Here is a 14,572-nt window from a genome sequence, read left to right on the forward strand (position 1 = left end):
TGGGGCCACCGCGCCGAGCCCGGGCGGGAGTGGCCCCGCGCGAGCGGGGAGCGGCGCCGCGCACTCCAGCCCGGCGGGCACCTCGAGGGCGGGCGCGGGGCGCAGCCTTCGGGTCCCAGCAGCTCTGACCAGCGCCCCCGGGGCAGCTCGGGGAGGGGGGCGGACGCAGGCGCTGGGCTCGTGCGGGGGCTCCCCCGGGACGTCGCGATGAACATCGTGGTGGAGTTCTTCGTGGTCACTTTCAAAGTGCTCTGGGCGTTCGTGCTGGCCGCGGCGCGCTGGTTGGTGCGGCCCAAGGAGAAGAGCGTGGCCGGCCAGGTGTGCCTCATTACGGGCGCCGGCAGCGGCCTGGGCCGCCTCTTCGCGCTGGAGTTCGCCCGGCGCCGGGCGCTGCTGGTGCTCTGGGACATCAACACCCAGAGCAACGAGGAGACGGCGGGCATGGTGCGCCACATCTACCGCGACCTGGAGGCGGCCGACGCCGCGGCGCTGCAAGGTAACTCGGACCGGCGCCCGCGGCATTGTTGGGTCAAGCCTCTTCCCAGCCCCGCGCCCTCCCCCCGAGGGCGCCGGAACCCCACGGTCACAGCCGGTCCCTCTCAAGGAAGAGCACCCTACCCCCCGCAGCCCAGGCTTCCGCGAGTGGAATTTGCCCCCTGATCAGGGGCATGGGCCCTTCTGTATCAGAAGGGAGAAAGTGTGCCAAAGCCCGGTCTTAACGGAGGTCCAGTTCCTTTGGGGAAGACTGTGGGCTAAGAGTCTAAGCAGGGCGAGCGAACTTGGGACCCCCGGTTTGAATCCTAAAGAGATGTCTCAGTCTCGTTTGGGAAGGAGAAACTAGTGTCTTTGGGAAGTTGTTCTCAGACTCGCTCATTGATGCATACGTGTAAGTTACTGCGGTCTGAGGGGCTGAGACGAGGGCAGCTTTGATGATTTCACTATAAGTTTAGCCACGGGAAAATAATTAACATTGTTGCACCGGAGATGTTAAGTCAGTGCTTGAGTTACATATTCAGCCCGATTGAAAGACACACGTCCTCTTAAGGGAAAACGCTTGAAGGATTTAAGCCTTATTGTAAAATTAATTCCATGTTTTTGATAACCTTAAGAAATCTGCATTTCTGGGTATTAACTAACCTGAGTCTGAGACTTAAAAAAAAAAGCCAAAGTGGAAAACATAACCGACCATAAGTATCGGTCTGGATTTGATAATGGCTCTTGCTTTTTGACAATTTTTTCATTTCCAGAGAAAACACCCAATTATATTGGGAGGATTAACTTGGACACCACCCCTCCCCGATATCGATCATTTGTCACCAAAATTATTGGCACCTGTCTTTTATGTCAGAAAACCGAAGGTCAAAACTGGTACATCTCCATTGGTATGAGGGTAGCAAACAGATTTCTGTGCTCCCTGCCCAAACCTAAAAGAGAAAGGTGGTTGTTTTCCAGAGAAGAGATCAGGTTTTTAGATTGAGTTCTTATACAGGAAAATCGCACATTTACCTGTCAACTCAGTTTATGTAAGTCTGCTTCTTGGGGGTTTTAGCTACTCCAGATAGGACCAACCAGTGTGATCCCCACTTTGTCATAACAAATTCGGTTCATTTCTGGACTTTGGCTGAATTCAGATTATTACAGTTTTGGTTTGTGAGCCTCGGGGCTCGCAGACAGACTAAATAGAGTAAGAGCTGCTTCTGACCACTGTTCCTCCCAAAGAGAAGTGTGTGTGTGTGTGTGTGTGTGTGTGTGTGTGTGTGTGTGTGTGTGTGTGTTTGGGAGGAGGAGGTGTTACTCTCTGGGCTGAGATCCGTTCATTCCAGGTGTCTTTAGCTCCAGAAAGCCAATCCCATGAGGTCTGACTTGTATTGGGCTGGTCACAATTACATGATTTTCCCCTAAGCAAAGTTATCCAGTAAATTGCTGTAATTCCCAGACTAGAGGGAGGAAGGCAGCTGTAAGTGCAGTCATTGGCAAGCCTTATGGTGTTAGAAACTTGAAGCTCACTGTAGTATTTTTGTTTTGTGTGATCTTTGTCCTACTGATGGCCACGTGACTCACGTTTTGCACCCCCTCCCATCCCTTCTCTGTTCCATTTCTTTCCCTTCATCTGGACTTCTGAGGACAGCGGGGAACGGTGAGGAAGAAATTCTGCCCCACTGTAACCTGCAGGTTTTTACCTACACCTGTGATGTGGGAAAGAGGGAGAACGTCTACCTGACAGCGGAAAGGGTCCGGAAGGAAGTTGGCGAGGTCTCCGTCCTGGTCAATAATGCCGGCGTGGTGTCTGGGCATCACCTCCTGGAATGTCCCGATGAGCTCATTGAGAGAACCATGATGGTCAATTGCCACGCACACTTCTGGGTAAATATAAACATCCTTGTTTTTATTATTGGGCCCTACTCAGCAAGAAGGTTGGGAAAGAGCGAGACTTCAGTACCAGCCTGAAAGCCACCTGCACTCTTTCACCCACAAAGCTTCCTTCCAACTCTCTCTTCCCCCCTGGTGAATTACAGCATATGCTGGTTACTATTAAATGATTGTTTTCCTCCCCCCGACCCCCACTCCCAATTCAGAACTTCTGGAGAGGGTAGAGGACTGAACATTTTGAACTAGTTTGAAAGATTGCCATAAAAATAACAAGAGGGAGTATAAAACCCTGGGTTTGTTTATTTTACTTTCTGTTGAGTTTGTAAAACATCAGTTGTTCTTATGAATTCCTAAAGTCAGAGTTTAGGCTTCCAAATTACTGCTGAGCCACATTTCAGAAAGCGCCAAAGATTCTGAGATCAGCATCTGTGGTCCAGTGGGAGTGGTCAGGCCACCCTGGCAGCCACTTACCATCCATTGACTATCCCCAGGGTCTGTGGCATATTGGGGCATATCTCAGAACTTTCTCAGCTTAGAAGATAAATCTCTAAGAAGTCACTCTGAAAGGACCACAGAGTTCCTCTGTAGGGGGCAGAGGGGTTGAGAGTTGAGACCTGGCAAAACAGAGACTTGAACCATTTCAGCCTCCAGTCATCTCAGAACTATTACCTCATCTAAATAGATGAGAGAGCGGGCCTTCTGCTCTGGGGGCAAAACTAATCCCGGTTTGCCAGCTGACCTTTTCTAACGGTAGGTGTGACGCTCTCCTCTTTAACTGTACGCTCCTGACCCACTTTATGCTCTTCTAACCCCGCTTTACTTTTGTAGGCAGGCGGGATCCAATAAAGCAGGGATAAGGAAATAGGATTTTTGTTTATTTGTTGTCTCATAGGCGGATTAGTCTCCTAACAGAGCACAACAAAGAACTGTTTCTCCTAAATAGGTCACATTAAACCTCATTAATTTTTTAGCAACTGCTTAAAAACTTAATCTGGCTTTAGAAGTACTCGTTCAAACGTTGCTCCTTGAACAGTAAACCATTTCTCTGACCCCCACAGAAGCTCATTTTAATGTTGTCTATTCAAGCATGAGCTTTAAATCATTCCCAAAGCTCTAAAACTGAACATATAAATGACAGACGCTAACTCATACCTATGTTTTAAGCACGTAAAGTTACCAAATACAGTTTGGAGGGCTTCAAGTGTGTTTTGTGTGTGCGTGTGTGCACGTGTAGATGGATATGTGTGGTGCGCAGTGGGAGTGGGAAACTGAATAAAAATCCTGTTGCCGTGGGGGCCGCAGAAACAGGGGGCAGGTGATCAGGTGGGTAAAAGCCAGTGCAAGAGAATACACTTGGCAACACAGTTCATCAGGAATCTTGTGTGTTTATAATTTGGAGTAAATCAAAGAGCCACCACTTGAAGTAAAAGATGTACATAAATTGCAGGTAGACTGTAGTTTTCATATTTAAAGCCTGGTGAGGATGAGGCTGCCTGAGCAACTGCATCTGATTTCAGTCCATTTGTCATTCTTAAACAGAGCTCTAACCATCAGTTGACTAGTTATGAACCATGCACAGCAGGATTGTTTTTTTTTTCCCAGTCACCTCTGACTGAGATGATGCTGGTTTCCAAACTGTGAACCTTTACCTTCACAAAGTACTCTAAAGTTTAACCACCTTGCCCAATTGCCCTGCTTGATTATTTTGTTAAATTGTACAATGTCACACATAACCAGATTTTTAGAAAAACCCTGTACAATCTGAAGTTAGGTACTTGTAAGAGGAAAGCTTCTTTTTGTCAGACATCGTATAAAAAAGAGAGCCAAGTCAAGTGTCTTAGGCATAAAACATCCATAGCCTCAGCTTTGAAAATGCACATCAGTTGATAGACTTTCTAACCTAGGGAGGAAATTAAAGTTTGAACAGAAAAATTTTTGTGGCACCAAATCTCTCTACCAATGAGGAACGTAGCACCTTCCCAGAGTGCTTCTTTTGCTTGGCAATGTTGTTTAACTGCACAGTTTAGGGAGTTCTTGGACGTTTTGACAGGAATGACGTCACTTCATATTAAACTATGGGAGGCTCCTGAATTCTCCAGCTGTTTTTCCCTTAAGCATCTAAACCTCAGAATTTATTTTCAAAATTGAGTCAGAAAATTCATTTTTAAGAGTTGGAGTTTCTGACTTCTTGCCAAGACTCACAAACCATTTAGGAAGAAATCTAGCAAGCCAACATTTAAAAGACGACTTACTATAATTTTATAGTGATTTCTTTGGGAGAGAGCATCGAGTAGTCTAAGAACCACCTGAATTCAGCTTTCCTTCCAGTAGTCCCCTTGGGTGAACATGTTCATGGTAACTATTCCAACATGCACTGCCATGTGCTGCTTTCCTTCCAGGAAAAGATAACTAGCGCAGTGTCTTTTTACTGCATCGGGGTGGGGAAAAGTAGTTGCCCCATACATTTTAAAGAGTGGATCATCTGAGCCAAAACTTGTTCAGTGATTGGAACAGGTCACCTTGAGCCAGACTTTTTAAATAGCAGTTGATGTCTCTGTTCGTAACATAATCAGCAGTGTGTTGACCCTGACCCAGCTCTACAGTCATAGGCAGTGAACTGGAAACCACGTAGACGTTCACTGTGGGTGCTCGATTTCAAACCACCCCTTGTACCACTCCCCCAGCCTAGAAGGCCCTCTGCTCTGCTCCATATGTCTTTTCAGAGCTGGCTCAGGTGCTTCCTATGACCTGCATCCTCACTCTGGCCCTTATCTCATGTTTTGATGTGTTGGAGCCACAAGGATCCTTAGAGACCATCTTGTCCAACCCTTTGTTTTCTGATGAAGCTGCAGTTGAATAACTGACCTCTTCTTTCTGTTGCTCTCTCGCGGTGTTTGTTGTCATCCTGGTCCTTTGTGCCTGCTATGTGCTCTCTGGGGTGCTTCCTGATCCATAGTGTCCCCGGAGCCCCAAGTAGATGGCAAGCTGTCTGAAGGCAACTTGTTACGGACCTCTGTTTGTTTTCCTCTGCCAGGGACAGAACTCTACTCCTAGTCACTTAGTAAATGTTTGATAGTAGAGGCTAGGCTTCTGCTTAAATATTTAGAAGATCACCTACTCAGAGAATGCTCCCATGAGCCTGGCTTCTGAAGTTTCAAAAGGTAAGCATTATGTTGGACTAATTCAAGCTGTGGAAGATTGACAGGATCTCCAAGTGAGGGATCTTATGTTTGTTACCATGTGTCTCTCCTTTTGTTTTCATCCACAACTTTTCCATTCTCCGTGCCCACCTGTAAGCTTGCTTTTTGCTATAGTATATTGACTCTGCTCATTGGTGCAAGGCTGGTGGTTGATAGATAAGTTTAAATGAGCTCAGTTTGAATATATGGCAGTCATTCCTGTTTCTAGCTGAGCCTTAAGGAAAGGATTCTGGCCATGGTTCGTTTCTCTTTTGATTTTTTTTTTTTAACTTGTATATTGGAGTATAGCCGATTAACAAGGTTGTGATCGTTTCACGTATACTGCAGAGGGACTCAGCCATACATGTACATGTATCCATTCTCCCCCAAACCCCCCTCCCATCCAGGCTGCCACATTTATTAAGCAGAGTTCCGTGTGCTATACAGTAGGTCCATGTTGGCTTTGCATTTTAAATACAGCAGTGTGTACATGTCCATCCCATACTCCTTAACTGTCCTTTCGCCCCATCCTTCCCTCCTTCCCTGGCAACCATAAGTTCATTCTTTAAGTCTGTGATGCAATTCCTTTCCTGCTTCTCGTCCTGGGACCTATTTCCATACCCATTAGAAGTGTTTGCAGTACTTACCATTATTTTGCACAGCCCTCCAGTCTGCTCTGGGCTTTCCTGGTGGCTTAGACAGTGAAAGATCTGCCTTCAATGCAGGAGACCCAGATTTGATCTCTGGGTCAGGAAGATCCCCTGGAGAAGGGAATAGCAATCCACTCCACTATTCTTGCCTGAAAAATCCCATGGACAGAGGAGCCTGGTGGGCTACAGTCCATGGGCTCACAAAGCTATGGTACTCGGGGTTCTTCTAGCCCAGCAGCTCTCCTCGGAACCTTGTCTTGGTTACCAGTCAAGAAGTGATAGATTTTGAGGGTAGGTTTTAATCAGCATGACCTGTTGTGCAACGTTCAGTTAGGACATGAACGTGGGAATGTGCCATACAGTTCTCTTGACTTTTGGCATAAATCAGAGAAGCCATCTATTAAGACTCACTCTGTATCTGGGTAAGAGGCAAAAACTTGAAAATACTTCTCTAGTATCCTCTGAAATATGGAGAACTGGCCTCCACATAGGAGCTACAAACCCATGTTTCCCCAAAAAACATTAATACTTTGCTTCACTTGTTATTTTTAAAGGGAATCTTTAAAAGAAAAAAAAAAAAATCGTAACTTGTCATTTCTAAAAGACAGAATTTATCTGTAGGTCCTTTTTGACCAAAGAGCTGCATTTGGCTTTTATACTTGAGCAGCAAATTGATCCCCGATTAACCAAAAGGGGGAAGCAAAAGCATTTAACTCCAGGCCTTTTTATGTTGTAAAGAAATTTTGCATGGTAAAGGGCTAAATCTGTCAAATTGCTAGTCGGTAATTTACTTCTATTGATATGATAGTCAGACAAGATAATTGGTAGTTAATTAATAGACCACTTAACTTAAAAGGTTTCACAGTTTTAAAATACTAATTACTGAATTGGGCATTTATCTATATCCAAGTGTCTAAAGTCTATTTAGTTAAAATCCATCCAGGAAAAGTAAAAGCCCACCAGCTAGATCTGAGTAATGTAGCACTTAAAGACATTAGTGCTGTGGTTGTACCTAATATCTCATGAATGGTCCCTAATCATTAATGTTTAAGTTCTTACGTGATTTATTGGTTTTTAATCTCGAATACTATATTCCTCTGTCCTCTGGTTAGAGAAATCTAGTTTTGTTCGTGGCTTCTTGGATTTAGAATTTTTTTTTTTAATCACTTCTAAAGTATTCTTATAAAACTATGTAGCTGATACTTCCTCCTCTAAAATGTAATATTAAGAATTCTTAGGGTAAATATTTTATAGAGTATTGTTTTCCTGTCTTAGGACAGCAACTAAAAATGTGAAAGTCGGGATGGATTTTCAGATCTGTACTAAAGCTGGCTTTTGTTATTAAGTAAATTCATATGCATAAAAATCAAATGTTTTGAGCTTCTGCAATAAACTTTTTGTGTCTTGGACCAAATTGTAAACTGACATAGGGTCAGCATACTTTATGTTATTAATGCTCATGGTCACAGTTAAAAACCGAGTAAAATGTTTCTTTAGATAGCAACTGCTTGGGTACCTGGAACTCTTACATTCTATCAGGGTCATTTCATAGCCTTCTTTCCTAACATAAAATAAGATCACGTGCTCATTGAGCTTCAAGTGTCTGTATTTGATATATTACATGCTGGACCCAAATCTGGTGCTACTAGAAATAAACATCTATGACATGATAAATAATCGGTGTGAGCAGGGAACCATCCTACAAAAATCTTCCTAGCACCTTTGATATATGTTGTATTCTGGTTATCTCAGTTGTTTAGAAAATATTGCCAAGTAACCAATGTCATATGAGAAAATGGCCATATCCAGTGTGTGGCATGACCTTTCTACAGAAAGTGAGCCTGTCAAGCATCTCTCTGAGATGCTGGTGCCCTAGCTGCCATAATAAGCCCACTTTCTCCTGCTTCTCCCCTCGTCTTCCCGGTTTTCTCTTCTCCTTGCCTGCAAGATCTGAGGGCTGTCTAGTATGGCATGCTCAGACCGCTTCTCACTGTGCTCCTCAGCCTGGGTAGTCTGTTTACTTCAGTAACTTTGACGGTGATTTCTGAGAGCTCCCAAGTTCATACAACTGTCTTGGCTCTTCCGTGCATTCCCTAAAACCAGAAAATCTCAAAACGGAAAGTGATTCCTCTTAGCCCCGTCTTGAATCCCCTGGTGTGTAGCAGATGCCAGGCCTGGAAACATCAGCAATGTCTTTAATCCTCCGTCCTGCACACACTCATGGGTCACCAAAGCCTGACTCTTCTGTTGCTACTGTGTACTTTATCCCCTCCTTTCCATTCCCGCATCCTCCTCTGTGCTTCCGTCACCTCTTGCCTGGTCTCTGCAAAGAATCTGTGAACTTATCTCCCTGTTTCCAGCCTTTGTTCACCAACCTCAGGTTACCTAAGCAGACTTGAATTGGTTGTATGCCTACTTAAAGATTATGCTGACTAGAACCTTACCCCAAGCCCTTGCGTGACCATATTGTTCACAGCGTGAAGTCCAGGCTCGTTAGCGTGGCAGCTCCAGCCTTCCAAAGCTGATTTCCACCTGCCTGCCAAGCCCATCGCCTCACTGGGCCTGAAGGGGCCGGCACACTCACCTCTCCTACCATTTGGGTCCCATCTTCCTGGGGGACAAAAGTTGAATAGTTCAGACAAAATGTATCACTACTCCTGAGAAAGAAAAACAAACACATTTGAAATCTTTTCACATTGACTTCATAGTGTCTTGATATACCAAAGGGGCAGTCCTTGTGGAATAGAATGGTTGCCTGTTCCTTTTTCAGGGAATGGCACTCTCTTGTTTGATTATGTGCTGTTTATCTTGATTTTTGGAAGCAAAATTGATGTTCTTTTCTCCTTCATTATTTCTGCATCCAGGGCTTTATCCAGTATCTGCCCAAGTAGACATTAACCTACAGGGCACATCAAAGTGGCAGCATTCGTTAACCTGCGCTAATGCTGACACTGCCGGATAGCTTTTTCAGAAAGGCTGAGTGGGGAGCACCTGGCAGAGTCCTCTGCCGTCTGATTGGCTGCAGGATCAGGTCACCATGGCCCAGAGGATGGCCACAGACCCTGTGCTTAAATGCTTCACTGCTCACATTCTCAGTGTATTCTCTTCTACAGTTGCCTTTTGTTGTTCAGTCACTGCGTAGTCTTTGACTCTTTGGGACCCCATGGACTGCAGCATGCCAGGCTTCCCTGTCCTTCACTATTTCCTGCAGCTTGCTCAGACTCAAGCTCAGACATTGAGCTTGCTCAGTGTCCATTGAGTCAATGATGCCATCCAACCATCTCATCCTCTGCACCCTGTTCTCCTCCTGCCTTCAGTCTTTCCCAGCATCAGGGTTCAGGGTCTTTTCCAATGAGTCAGCTCTTCATATCAGGTGGCCAAAGTATTGGAGCTTCAGCATCAGTCCTTCCAGTGACTATTCAGGGTTGATTTCCTTTAGGGTTGACTGGTTTGATCTCCTTGCAGTCCGAGGAACTTTCAAGAGTCTTCTCCAGCACCACAGTTTGAAAGCAATGTTTATCTTTACCTTAACCATTTTTCAGATTTTCAGGATCTTTGGCAAATTCTAGTGAATTGACTTGAGTAATTTGAACATACGTAAGATGTGACAATCAGAAAACTCCTTCCAAGCAGTTTAATACCCTCAATAGGGAGGGGGAATAATTTTTTTTAAGTAGGAAACGCTTCTTTAAATGTTTTTTTTTCCCTTGAGTTAAGGAATATTAATAGCAGATTCATCTAAAATTCTTGTTCTAGTTCTTTCAGAAACTGAAATGATGATAAGTAGGCAACTTGTCTCTGCCTAATCCGGCTATCTGCCTGTGTGACTGGATGGAGAGATGATGTGTGTGGTTTGTGCGCTTGTGTGGGAGTGCTCAGTGAGGAAGAAGGCTCCTGACCGTGGATGGTGCAGCTACAGCCTCTGAACTTGGAAAAGTGCTCCAGAGGCTGTGTTAAGTCCAAAACACCCGGGATGGTTTTGGACCCCCAAATTGTACTATGCTGAAATTCCACTAGGGGGTGTCCTGGCAGGGTGAATTTATGTCTTCCTTCCCCACACAGAGCCACTAGTTGTTCTAAGATAAAGGGCTTTTGTCGTTCATCTCTGGAGTATGACAAACTCTTGAGAGTCCTTAAGAAATAGGGACTTGTTCCCTGCCTCAGCTGAAGGGGTTAAATCCAGTGTTTTGAGCCTGTAACTCCAGGGATCGGATTAAAATGTGTTAATCTCTCTTGGTTTAATTAGTGATTTCTTATCTTAGAAGTTACTGTTGTAGTTGGCTATTCAAAGAACAAACCCCTTCTTAAAGTTCTATCAACTGACCTAGGCAGAAACCCCTTGTAAGCATAACCGGAAAGTTACTCAGAGGATGGAATCTTTTAATTCTTTCTTTGAAAATATACAGTAGACAGGTAAAGCATACAGCTGGGCCCCATGATAGGGCTGTCTTAGAGAATCTCCCAGATTGTGGTCTAACCCTGATCAGACACCACTGTTTAGAGTAATTGTTGTCAGAGCATGGCCTTAGGACCTAATCTCGTTCACCCTGCCACACCTGGCCAGTCAGTTCCCATCGCCTGGACCTCTGGGTTTACACAGGCTTACGCCATCACGGCACCGCAGGCATGCCTTCTGACAAAAGGATGCCAATGTCTTTTACTTGCTCTTATCCAGCATGGCCTGCTCCCGAGCTGTTTCTTTTTCCTTTTCACTTTATTTGTCAAGTCCCTCAAAACTCAAGTTCACACCTGTCAGGGACCATTTTCCTAAATGCTCTGAAGCTAAAATTAAGTGAACCACAGGGAGGAAAAAAAAAAAAGAATATCCTCTCATAATAATGATAAGACTTCCAACACAGCAGCAAATGCTGCTAGAATATTGAACAAGGAAGGGCAATTACTGCCGCAAACTTGAGTGCTGTCAAACGAGCCCAACTGACAAGCCACTTACAGTGAATTCACATTTGGAAACACAACATAACTTGGTCGGTGAAACTTCCAAAGATCCCACAAAGATGTGTGAAAGGTGGCAGCGGTGTTAAAATTGGAAACACTGGCATTGTTGGGGGGGCTTGTGGAAACCAAAGTGTTTCTCTCTCATTTGCCGCTTGCATAAAAATGTGAATTTCCTGCCTTGCCTTCAAATGGCTTAGTACTGGAATTGCTGAATATTAACACAGTTCAGCTTCTCAGTGTTACTCTAAACAATGAGGCTCAAAATAACACTTCCCAAATCAGTGTAACTGGGAAAATATTTGTGGTGTAACTTATGTAAGCACATGGGTAGCTTGAGGACAAGTGAAAACTTCAAATTCAAAGCCTGAATTTTTTCCCACCTGCAAATTGTAATTAACATACTGCCCCCTACTGATTTCTCAAGGATCTTTTAAGTGAGGATAGTTCTGTAATCTCTCTGGAAAGAGAAACCTCAGGTCTGATAAATCATTGTTAAATAGTTCAGGACTGACTTTTAGTATTTTTATATTTGCTGGACTCTCCTTCATCAAACAGTGTCATTTGTGTTTTGAAACGGTGGTTCTCTGACCCCCAGAACAGAACTGAAGAAAAGGATTAGAGAAGAGGTGTTACTGGAAAGTGTCTGTTGTTTCTGAGCATCTCTCAGGATTCTGGAGGAAGAGAAGAGGTGTTACTGGAAAGTGTGTGTGGTTCCTGAGCATCTCCCAGGATTCTGGAGGAAGAGAAGTGTTACTGGAAAGTGTCTGTTGTTTCTGAGCATCTCCCAGGATTCTGGAGGAAGAGGGCGGGCAGCTGTCAGCCTCGGGTGTGTGAGACCGTTTCTGGTGGTCCAGTCCTGGGTTTTTGCCGGAAGTGTGGTCTGACACTGCCCGGAGGGCAGGGGGCCTGGGAACCATACATGGTAAGAACCTGGAACTGGCAGGAACTTGAAGAAACAGCATAACCAAAAATAGATAGCACTTCTAACCCAAGTAACCCATAAATATATGCTTGATTAACCTTGGGTTCATTTACTGTACTTTTATATAGCGCTTAAATTTTACAAAGCCCTTTCATGAATGCTCTTCTCTCATTTGCTCCTCACAGCAACTCTCAATTAAGTGGAGCCATTATCCCCATTTTTATGGATGAGGAGATAAACCGAAAGAGGCTATGGGACTTGCCTAAGGGCTCCACTGGGGAGGGAAGAATCTAGGAGCTAGACCCTCAGCCTAGGACCTTAGTTTGTGTGTGAGCACTCAGTCATGTCGGGCTCTTTGCGACTCCACAGACTGTAGCGCATCAGACTTCTCTGTCCATGGAATTCTCCAGGCAAGAATACTGGAGTATATCCATTCCCTTCTCCAGGGGATCCTTCCTGACCCAGGGGTCGAACCAAGGTCTTCCCACATTGCAAGCAGATTCTTCACCATCTATCTAAGCCACTAGGGAAGCCCAGAACCTTAGTGTAGAAGCTCTGCAGATACTTCTCCAGGCCACATGTTCTAAGGTGAATTCTCCTATGAGTCGCTTATGTTTGTGCCCTGTGGTATACTGTATGAATACACCTTCAAATGTTCTTTTTTTTTTTAATTAGCATGGTTAGTTTAGCAATGACTAATTAACCCTAACTTAATATTCCCAAAAGTCTGCTCCATAAATTAGATAAGCATGTAAAATTATAAAGAACCAGTACCACACTACAGTTTTATTACCAAAGCCCAAGTCATGTGTTTTTCTATAAATTTCTGTGGTCTGTAGCTGAGGTGGTTACTTCATTGAGGAGAGTGTGGAGTATCCTTAGCCACCCAGCTTCCTTCTCTTCCTAATTTGCAGGTCAGCACTGACAGACACAGAAAGTAATGAATAAAAAGGGCTCTTCTAGATGGACCGGCTGAACAAAGTTCTGTAAATACTTGGTAGTGAAATGTCAATAACAGTGTGATTTGAGTTTTGGTTTCTGTTGGTTTGTTCTAGGCTTATCTCCTGGAAAATGTAAAACCTTTATTCTGTTATATAATAATCTTATGAGATCAGAATTCCAGATAACTTCACAAGCTTTGCTTAGAAAACGTAATCATGGATTCTCAAAATTGTGCAGCTTTGGCCAGCTGATAGTGTCCCAACTTGTGGACTAAGCATCTGACTTTTAAAGGAATAGTTCTTTTCCTATTAGGGTTTTCTCATAGGCTAATTGAAGCATGAAAACCTCAAAAGATAAATGTGGAAAATTTTTAAAGGTGAATATTGAGGCTAAAAAGGTCTAAATTCCTTGCCTTGAAAACTAAGCCATCAAAGCTCTGTAGATAAAGGGAAAGGATTTTGAAATCTTCTGGATCTCTTTTTGAGAGCTTGGGGGTGTCTTAGTCCATTTGGGCAGCTTGAGCAGAGAACCATGGACTGAGGGGCATATAAACAACAGGACTTTTTTGCTTACAGTTCTGGAGGCTGGACGAGGTCAAAGTCAAGGCTCTGGGAGATGGGTTGTCTGGTAAGGACCCATTCCCTAGTTTCTAGACAGCTATCTTTGCTGTATCTTCACATGGTGGAAGGGGGAAGGGTCTCTTTTACAAGGGCACATACCCTGTTCATGAGGGCCCTACCTTCATGACCCAGTAACATCACATTGGGCATTAGGTTTCAGCATGAATTTTGGAGGGGCACACAAGCATTCAAACTACAGCAGAGGGGCTTGCTGGTGCTAAAATGGAACCAAGGCAAATACATAAACAGTCAGCCTATAAACTCCCATCGTTGGCCATACAAATCTCCCAGGGCTCTTGACGTCAATTTGAACTGGTGTTTGTCTGACAAAACATTATTGCAGAAAAGATGTGTGGAGTGGAGAACGGGACCTCTCAAGCCCAGATACCCTGGTTCAGAGAACACAGGTAGGAGAGATGGCAGAGAAATTAGTCTGCCTTTGTTGTTGAATTTCTAGGAGAAATCGATTTGAAGCCACTTGACGTTTGGAGTAGACATTAGCTGGCTCACACTGTAACCTTCTGCTCAGCCTGTGGTCCAGAGCCGTAGTGTTACCTGCCAGGCTGCACATTAGGAAACTTAGGCCTCTCCCACACCTCCTGGTTCAGGGTCTGCACTTGATTTAGATGCCAAGTGGTTCTTGTGCACATGACAGTTAGTGGAGGAACTGCTCTCGAGCATGTATTTCCATTCCCACTTTCTCAGTAGTCTTTGCATGTTTTTTCCCCAGAGCTAGGACTTAGGACTTTTGTAGGCTAGAAAAATGCCAGACCATGGACTCTGGGGTCCATCCTTGTCTAGGATTTTGATTGTTTTGCTTTTGTGGTTCCAGGCCATTGTTAAAAGATGCTCTCTTGCCCACTCCTCCCCTTGGTTGCTGTGCCCAGGATGGAGTTCACACAGTGCACTAAAGAGCTATGTTCTTCCTGCCTA

At 44.5% G+C, this 14,572-nt stretch overlaps 1 protein-coding gene across 1 annotated transcript in view; it reads left to right on the forward strand.

Annotated features, from left to right (window-relative positions):
- The first annotated feature begins 191 nt into the window (after nucleotides 1–191).
- The window catches only part of RDH10 (retinol dehydrogenase 10), a 29,545-nt gene continuing 15,164 nt past the window's right edge, over nucleotides 192–14,572 (forward strand). The window contains exons 1-2 of the mRNA XM_068983655.1: nucleotides 192–496; nucleotides 2,129–2,364. Coding sequence (XP_068839756.1) covers nucleotides 208–496; nucleotides 2,129–2,364 — 525 coding nt within the window. The 5' untranslated portion in view covers nucleotides 192–207. The remainder of the gene's footprint in view (nucleotides 497–2,128; nucleotides 2,365–14,572) is intronic.

The sequence above is a fragment of the Capricornis sumatraensis genome, chromosome 11 (assembly GCF_032405125.1).
Source record: "Capricornis sumatraensis isolate serow.1 chromosome 11, serow.2, whole genome shotgun sequence".
Classification (NCBI taxonomy): domain Eukaryota; kingdom Metazoa; phylum Chordata; class Mammalia; order Artiodactyla; family Bovidae; genus Capricornis; species Capricornis sumatraensis.